This window comes from Hydra viridissima, unplaced genomic scaffold (genome assembly GCF_058129835.1).
Source record: "Hydra viridissima isolate aposymbiotic clone 2 unplaced genomic scaffold, HvirCarnegie_v1 scaffold_4, whole genome shotgun sequence".
NCBI classification, from domain to species: Eukaryota; Metazoa; Cnidaria; class Hydrozoa; order Anthoathecata; family Hydridae; genus Hydra; species Hydra viridissima.
Window position 1 is genome coordinate 13,054,400 of NW_028324303.1, and position 9,910 is coordinate 13,064,309.

Sequence of the window (9,910 nt, forward strand, 5' to 3'; positions counted from 1 at the left end):
GGACATCATGCTTTTCCCACCGTCATAATCAACTCGGGAGCAATGTTCTACTGTTAATAACTTTGACATTCTTTATAAAAATCTAAAGCAGTTTATAATTAATTTGTTATAATGTAAAGCATTAGAGCTTTATTAAATATTCCATGCAAAAATAACTTTAAATTCAAGTGCAAACAAACAGGAATTGAATTTATAAATTACAGCGGGAATTAAAATGCACTCGAACATCCATGATTTCTCAATGAGCTGATAATAAACTATTACTAAAGTATATTTTATTTGAAAGGCTGTTTTTTGATCTATTTGAATCAGTCGAGTTATTTTGACAAATCTATTGTAAAAGAAAGTTTTTACCTTCCCAACTGAATGAATAAAAGTATGAGGAAAAAAGCACATATTTATAGTCTTATAATTTACTATACAATATAATAAACTATCAAGAGGACGTGGTGGTGCAAATCGCAAAAGAGCCAGAGTTGTTGGCTAGCCAGAGGATCAAGGGTTTACAGATTTAAATGAAGATGAGACCATGGAGGAATCATTCTTTAGAAGACTTGTTTTCTATGTGGTATTAGATAGTGTTACTGTAAGATTCAAAACAGCACAGAGCATTTCAGATAAGTTTAGCTTCATGTGGAATTATCTCAATATTGATTTGGATACATTGGAAATGAAAGCAAAATTATTAAGTGAAGAGTATTCAGCAGATGTTAGCGAAGATATTGTAATGGAAATAAAACAGTTAAAATCTATACATTATGCAAATTTTGGATTGAATCAATTAAGCCCCTTTGAACTCCTAAATTCGATTAGTCGAACTAATTTACATGGCCTATTTCCAAATATTTGTGTATGCTTGAGAATATTCTTAACAATTCCTGCTACAGTTGCATCCGCCGAACGCTCATTCAGCAAACTAAAACCGATTAAAAACTTTTTAAGAACTACAATGCTACAAGGACGGTTAGTGGATTTGGCAATGTTGAGTCTCGAATCTTCAATATCTAGGTCAATTGATTTTGACAAAGTTGTTCGAAATTTCGCTTCAAAAAAAGCAAGAAAAGCACCTTTGTTTTTTAAATGAACTATTCTTGGAATAAACTTTTTGTTAAAATTCTGTTTTTATTAGTACTTGTATATTTGTTGAGATTGATTATTGCATTATTGAACATGGTTGAAACGTAACAAATAGTCTGAATTTTTATTTCAGAAATATCCTTTAATCCAATAATGAAAGAAAAACTAATTACATAAAAAAGCAAAACAATAATTCAAAACGGTTAATAATCATTCTTTAAATTAACATTCTTTAGTAAATGAAATAATTGTAGCTAGAAATAAAACTGTAATACAAGATTGCATCCTCATTGTGAACAATTGCCGATTTCAAAAACCAATGTGGAATTAAACCACAATTGATTCAGCAAAAGCATACAGTAATAGTTTAAAATATTAGAGTTATGGGTAAAGGACCCAAAAATATCTCTTGAACCGTCTAAAATTATGGCTCTCGGCGGGCCTGCTTATAAACCATACATTTGATATATTCTAAAGTAATTAACGTTTTAAAAACTCATTTATTTGATGATTATGATAAAAAAAAATTCACATTTTAAACCATTTGCTACAACTTTCATTTTCATGCTGATTATCACTTCTTCCATGGAGTTGCCCTATAAAAAACATGCTATAGAATTTGTTCATCATGACTTTCTCAATCAAACAAACCTTGTAAATGTACCAAAAGATTGTGGCAGGGGGACCTGTTGTACCTCTGAGCACTTTTTGCTTCTGGGCGTTTTTTTTCCTAGACTATTGAATCAATTTAAACCATTCAAAGTTTGTTATTCTCTTATATTTTGCGCAAAAATTATACCTTTGACTTTTTTCTCATTCAACCAAAAAAGTATCATTTTTGAGCGTTTTAAAAAAGTAGTCTAAAGGTCAAAGGTCACGAATGTTGTACCTTTGATCGAGACTTGTTGTTCCTTTGTCCATAATGTCATTAATAAGTAATCATGAATTATTTGGACTATTACAGCTTTGTTATATGTTATAAAGAAATTTCTGGCTAACCACATGTTAATAAAAGCTTATGTAACCATTTTGTAAGCAATAAAAGCTGTCTAAAATGAATCCAAAAAATCAACCCTTACAACTTAGGCTTTCCGTTGATTTTTACATATAAGAGCAATAACAAACAGTCCATCTAATAAATTTGATGAAAATTTTCATAAAAGCGGCCTTTTAAAGTTCGCAAAAAATCAAAGCGAAATATGAACCAGTCAAATGTACAACGACCTACGCTGGTCAAAGGTACACGAGATGGGTTTCTTTAACAATTATCATCTCAAACCCCATTTAGGGTTAGAAATAATCTTACAAACTTTTCCATAACAAAAAAAAGGTGTTGGTTAATGCTAATAATAACATCATTAACCAAACAACTATTTATGACAGTTTTGTTATCAAAATAAGATAAACATGTTTATTTACTTTTTAAGAGCTAAAATTTATAATTCCTCGTGGATCAATACAATCTATCCTTAACATAATATTTTACGGTAAAAAAAGTCGTCATGGACTAATATTTCAAATGGCACTTCACGTTTTTGCAAAATGATAATAGTAGACCAACAGGACGGAGTGACTAAAGGTACAACGTGGTCATATGTACAACAGGTTCCCCTATTCACTTTTTAACAATTACAATTAACTTAATTACACTACTGTTTCCTTCATCGTACATGAAAAAGAAAAAAAAAAAGAAAAATATAATTGACGAATGTACAATAAACCCTGTGTCAACTCCTGAGGTTTATCAAATCAAGAAAATAAGGTTAAAAAAAATTCTTTTTCAAATAATGGTTATTTAGGGCATTTACGGATAGTCTAGGACTCCAGGATATTTCCTTGAATTTTTCTGACTTGAAAAATGAATTGATTAAATATTCGTTTTCAATAACATTTACTAGAGCAAGTTTGGGAAATAGCCATTTCTCAGAGTACTCATTTTAATAACATTATGGATACTTTAGTAAGAGCATTCTTCGGGCTGAACTATACTCAAATGTTTTTTTTGTTGTTGTGTTCTTAAAAAAAGGCTCATGACTGTTTTTTACTTATCTACTCTTTATACGTTTGTTTCGTCTAAAAATACCTTGTCTAGCCAGTGTGAGGGGCCTCTTTATAATTATCAGTGTATCAGTACTGAAAACGATCAGCGATTCTTAATTTTTATATTTTAGTTAATTACATTACTAATGTTATTTTGCATCATCATATTACTAATATGACTGATATGACAATCGAAGACCACAGGGGAAAAATCAGATGTCACAAATCTTAATATTCTTATCCTCTTTTTTTTCTTCTGCCCTTACTAAATATTCTGCCCTTACTAAATATTGATCTGACTATGCAAACAAATTGAAAAATCATTAATGTCATCAGTAAAGAGCAGTTAAAAATGGAAAATAGGATACTTTCAAACTAAAAAATATGTTTCTTAAAAAATACAAAAGTGACATTTGTTTTCTCCTCTGTGCTCTTCAATTACAAACAACTTTTTTGTTTCCATTTTTATCAGGGATCATAATATTCATTTTATGAAAAAAATTTTCCAATTGGCAATGAGATCATTCATACATAATAGCTGGAAAAGATGTAATTACACCTGATATGAACTCAAAACTTGAAGAAATTAGATCAAAAATAAACAAAAATATCTGAAAAGACCTATTTTTTTTTAAAAAAAAAAAAAGATAAACACCACCCAAACATAACAACATGCGTATCCCACTAGACTATTTTAATCATTTTCATAATTATCTATAGCAGATAAATCTTTGTTTGGAGAGATTTTTAATATTTCATATAAACATGCAGTCTAGAAAAAAAAATTTGTCTGGATTTTTAACCTGTAATTAATAACAACACTGAGCAGCATATCTAATTGAATTTTTTTTCTCAACACTAAAACACTCAACTGAAAAACTTTTAAAAGAAAATTTATGTTAAAGTAATACACTTACTTTAAAGTTAAAATGAAAATACAAATTTTTTTTGCTTGACTTTTTATTAAATTATTTTTCAGACCAGCCTAAAGCTTTTACAGTGATTAACTTTCCAGCAATTTCAATGGTTTTTTTCTCAGCCTCAAGAGCAGCTTCTTGGGAAGCTAACTCTACTATTGCATTACCATTTGGCACTTTTGTAACATTGTCTGTTATTACATATACTTTCCTAGCATCAACAAAGTATTTCCTAATGGCTTCTTCAGTTCTTTCTGCAAAAGGAATGCCTTGCAAACAAACTTTAAAGCAACGATCTCGAGGTTGGACTCTAGATCCAGGGGCCAGTTTTTTTGCCACAACTTTAAACGAGCTGATAGAATGTTCAGCTTCAAGTGCTTTAGACATGCATTCTTCATTTTTAAATACTACAAAAGCAAAGCTAACTGGCTTTCCAGTAATTTTTGTTGTGCTATTGTAAACATAATTTACAAAAACAGCCCCTAAAGGTTGAAAAAGATTCTTGATATCAGTAACTGAGATACTGAGAGGTAAATCTCTAATGATAAGTGTGCACTTATATTCTTCTTGTACCAAACCACGCTTATTTTTCTGTTTAATTTCAATTTTGCCAATATCATCTAACTGAATTGAACCTGCATTAAGAGCATTTTCCATACCTTCTTTAGTAGTGAAAGAAACAAAACCCCATCGATACTCATTATCTACAACATGACTTTCAGAAAGATACCTTTCTTTTTCGGGTATAATAACATTACGTACTGGCCCAAACTTAGAGAATAGTTTTTGTAAGTAGTTTTCGTCACACTTAAATGATTTGGATCCAATAAAAACTTGATGACCACTAAAAGTCCGCTGAACGCTCTGGTTCAGCTTTGGGGTCGGCCATTTCGTAGTTCTTACAGATTCTTTTTCATCTTCCACGTTTTCAGGACTCTCTTCTGGAAGAATGTCAAGTTTTGCAGTGGATAGAAGGGCAGATTGATTCGAAGTCAAAATACTAAAACCGCTTAAATCATATTTATTCACTGGGTTCACTCGCTCGTTTAAAAAAGGACACATTTTTTTTGATCTTACTTGAGATAATGAAGATAAAGCTAGTGCTACAAACTTCCTCTGATTGACGCGATTGCTATTTAAGGTTTTCACCCCTTGGAAGGCAGCAAAACGCAAACTTCGAAAGGCGGACATTTTGGCAAAGAAACTCGCTGTCAGCAGAAACCTCAAAGAATTCGATTGAAACCGATTGTTCTCAAAATAGTAAATTTTGGACTACCGAGACGGTGGCTGAACTGCTAAAAAGTATTTGAAAGCGTAAAAATCGTAAAGAATGTTTTAAGTTATATATTTAAGTATCAAAAGAGTTGCTCCTTACCGTATACTTTTATGTATGTTATCATATAATTCAAAATAATTTCATTTAAAATTTATGCATCTTTTAGTCCTATGCTGCGTGTAAGCATCTACAGTATCTGTGTACAACCAGGGCTGTGTAGTCGGAGTCGGAGTCGTGGAGTCGGAGTCGGAGCTCATTTTGGCTGGAGTCGGAGTCAGAGTCGGAAAAATTGTACCGACTCCGACTCCGGTTTAAAAAAAATCTTTCAAAGTTTCATAATTTTCATAAGGATTTTATAGATGTTACAAAACTACAAGTCCCAGGATGGTCTGAAAGCTGTAGGATATCCAGACACAATGGGAATTGTAGTTTGCAACAACTGGAGGACAAGCAGTTTGACATGTTATTTTTAGGCCTTTAAAACAGTGATAAGCAATAGGGTATTTTGCTGCTTATCACTGAGAATCATATATCACCTCCCTTGCGCTCTCCTCTACCTTCCCTTAAACTAGATAACTTCATGATCCACCAACTCCCGACGTAAATTGTCTGGCACTGTGCTACATATTCTTAGTAGAAAGCTAGACGTGCCACCACCAAGCACCAAAGAGTTGCTCCACAAACAGAAAGACTGTAAGTATTCAATTAACTTTGTTTCTCTGGAGAGAGAGACTATTAGAAAATAAGTGATTGAAGAAGCTGTTAAACAAAAAGAAGAACTTAATGAATGTCTCAAGGGACGCTTTGTGTTTCTTAACAGAGTGAACTATTTTGCAATCAATGTTTAATTCTTTTTTGAAAAAATGAAGCAGTTACCAAGACATTGACAGTAAAAGACGCCAAAACTAATCACACCAGCGAATTTCTCCAGGTCTTAGTAGAAAAGATTCTTAAAGAATATGAACTTAAAGAAGAACAAGTTCTTTCATGTTTGAAATATTGTCCAACTGACAATATTTCAAACATGATTTTGACAAATTCATAATGTTATTAGCGACTGCATAAGAGTTTGTTTCATAACAAGAGTTCAGAAAAATTGTTTGTTCAGAAATTGTTTTCTTATAAATATTGTTTAAAGCACTAAGTGGTTGGATTATTTGTATCATAGTGATGAAATAGCCAATGTTAACATTTTACTACAGTTATTTGTTGTTACAAACAAATAACTGTAGTAAAACAAACAACTATTTGTTGTTACAAATTGGTTACTTATGAAGGAGTCGGAGTCGGAGTCGGTCCATGATAAAATCAAGGAGTCGGAGTCGGAACAGCAGCTTACCGACTCCACAGCCCTGTGTACAACCAATCATTTTTATACCTATAATGTTTGAAGAGAGATAAAACAAATTTACAAATGTTCCGTAAACTTTTAGCTGAACTCTGTAAGTATTCAAAACTCAGATGTTTCTTCTAAAATTGTTTTGTTATAATTTGTATTTTTTATTTTTTTTTATTTTTTTTTTATTTTGATTTTGTTTAATAAATAAAAACGATTATTCAATATATTTTTATACAAATAAGCATTTACATAACAAAAATATACATAACTATTATTTAAATAATATATATCACATATGTAGTAAAGATATATGGGATAGGGCGGGACTAGTTGAGCATAAGGGCAAGTTGGGCAACTAAAATATCTCAAAAACTACATATCAAAAGACAAAACATCTAATGGATGAAAGATAGGTATATATGATGGTAATACAATGCGCGTCAAATGGGTGTTGGACCGCGGTCATGTGAGATGCACGGGCACTTTTTCGAGTTTTGACCAAAAAAGAAAAAAAGTTTTTTTTGCTATTTTTCTCTCAGATTCTTAAAAAAAAAAACATTTATCTGGCAACACTTAAGTGTTGATATTTTACCCATTTATTTGACTTTCGATCATACTTAGCCATTTCTCCCTATGTATTATAGCTCTTTTTATAACCTAACTTTTGTGTCACCTAGTTTAATCGGGGTAAGTTGAGCAGGTTTGAAAAAAACTGATTAATAAATTTAATTCATAAAGTTAATTCATAAAATTAATTAGTAAAATTAATTAATAAAACGGCTTTATCGGATACAGAGAAACAAATTTCGCTGGGTAAACATTTTAAGGTCCATAAACACTTTTTAATTAATCATTACTAAATGCTCTTAACAATTTAAAATAATATCTGAAACTCTTTTTTTAAAAAAATACGTAAATGTGATTTAAAAATATAAAATTTTTGCTTCTTTTAAAAATATTTTTACTAAAATATTACTTAGTCAATAAAATATAATAAAGTCAAAAGTTCAGGAACAAATTTTTAACTTACTGACTTTATTCTTAACTTCCCCTACACAGCTGCTCAACTTACCCCGCTGGGGTAGGTTGAGCAGCTTGGTAAACTTTAGGGAATAATCTAAAAAGGATTTATGTATATATATATATATATATATATATATATATATATATATATATATATATATATATATATATATATATATATATATATATATATATATATATATATATATATATATATATATATATATATATATATATTAAGATCTTCGAGAGTTAGCTATTTCCCATTATAAAGACAAGAAAAAAGCTCCAGAAAATGCCAAATTATTAGAAAATAAAATTCTTCGCTAAACTATATTTCACTGGATCAACCGTTCTCAACAATCTGAGTCGTTAGATACAATTAAAAAACCGCCCAGTTAGCCTATACAGACGGGTCCCGTACAGTATTTAACCGGGGATCTGGTATGGTTATGATTCGGGTTATGGCACCGGGAGTCAGACGGGAAATGTACTGTTTTCTCGGGTGCTAACGCCACTTATCGACTGTATTAGACTTAACCTCATGCGCGAAGTTTGAAATCGTCATTTTGTTGTGTGAAAGTTTTTGCCATATTTTGTTGATATTATTTTTTTTACGCTTTAAAGTTGTTTCTTTTTCAAATCGTTATATATAGATTTTTGCATATATTTTTTCAAACAATTTTTTAAAGTTATCCGTTTTTAAATTACGATTGTCGGATAAGAACAATTTTTTTTTACTGTTTGATTACAGTGAACTCTTTTTGAAGATGATTTTTTTATTAACAGTATTTTAGGCATTGTATTTTCATTGTAATGTTTTGGTTATGTTTGCAATAACTGTTTATCGATAATTCTACGTTGACTTTTGCAAATTGATTGAAATGTAAAGTTGAAAACACTGGTTTTGAGTTGTCTGAATAAGATACTGTAATTATACTACGCGCGGAAGCAATTACAAAGAGTGGACAATGCGCAGTTTCCTAAAAATCCAATAACCATAGGTTGAGCGGTATTTTTATGGACATATTTAAGTTGATTTCTAAAGTGTAAATCAAAGGCGAATTTTCTGTGGAGGGGAGTTTTTTATGAGAAGAGAAAATGTAAAGTGGAAACGTTGTGTTCGCTGTAAGAAAGCAACATAAGTGACCTTACTATGAGTTCAGACAGAACAAAACGAAGAAAAACTGCTACTGAAATAGCGAGAATAGTTAAAGAAGTGTTATGCAATGTATCCGAGTCGCTGAATAATATTTTGGTGTTAAATTCTTCTAGTTCTGTAAGTAGTTGTCAATCATGTCCAATTTTCAACAATACTCTGTTACCCGAGTCTTCTTCTAAAACTCCCGAAAATTTATGCAGGTCGAATGCTGGTAACAATCTAAATTTACCTTTTGCTAACTCGATCTTTAGTTTAGAAGAATCTAGTCATCGAATGGAAAGCTTGTTTGCATGATGATTTACACATGATGTTATTGATGTCAACAATTGCGTAACAAAAGTGAATGAAAGTGTATCAGATGAATTAAAGCAATGGACGAGTGCATTTAACATATCTCATAGTGCTGCAAATAGTTTGCTTCAGAACTTGCAAAAATCAAGTTTAGATTTTCCTAAAGATGCTAGAACACTTCTTAGAACTGATCGAAACGTTATTACTGCTTCTGTAGCTGGTGGTGAATATTTTTATACAGGATTAAAAAACTGGTTATCTTTGCTCCTAAATAAATCTTCAATTTCATTTGATATTACACAGCTTGCAATTCACATAAATAATGATCGTATTCCTTTATTTAACAGCTCAAACATTTCTCTCTGGCCAATTCTTGGTTCGATTGTAGAACTTGAAGGTAGCAATGTCTTTTCTAGTGCTTGTCAGTAATGGTGGAGGCAGCTTGACACAATTTATCAAGCAAAACATGGCCTATTTAATGACATCTAAGCAAACGCGATAGTGTAACTTGACTGGCCAACGAAGCTACATTAAATTTTGAGCACTGCCACACTTTCAGATTTTGTTTAGTAAGTATTCACTTCAAGTTTGTATGTCCACATTTAACAGCAACATTAATCTTGAGTTATTTAGATCACAACATTTAACCCAGAAAAGTGATACTTGCTAAATGGTGTAATAATAATAATTTAATATATATACTGTGGCATCAACCTAATTGTTTTATATGTATTTAGGTGCTGCTAAACAAAAGTTTGTCACTTACGACAAAACCAAGGAGATGC

At 31.1% G+C, this 9,910-nt stretch overlaps 1 protein-coding gene and 1 pseudogene across 1 annotated transcript; one reads left to right on the forward strand and one right to left on the reverse strand.

The window, feature by feature from the left end:
• Window positions 1-3,948: 3,948 nt before the first annotated feature.
• Window positions 3,949-5,283, reverse strand: LOC149889973 (uncharacterized). Its single transcript, XM_090083880.1, has one exon. The coding sequence runs from the start codon at window positions 5,223-5,225 to the stop codon at window positions 4,086-4,088; it is 1,140 nt and encodes a 379-aa protein (XP_089940006.1). The 5' UTR covers window positions 5,226-5,283; the 3' UTR covers window positions 3,949-4,085.
• Window positions 5,284-8,828: 3,545 nt separating this feature from the next.
• LOC149889974 (uncharacterized) lies at window positions 8,829-9,673 on the forward strand (annotated as a pseudogene).
• Window positions 9,674-9,910: the final 237 nt, after the last annotated feature.

Excerpts from the sequence above, each read along its gene's own strand:
- LOC149889973 (XM_090083880.1), bottom strand. The coding sequence starts at position 5,225 with ATGTCCGCCTTTCGAAGTTTGCGTTTTGCTGCCTTCCAAGGGGTGAAA.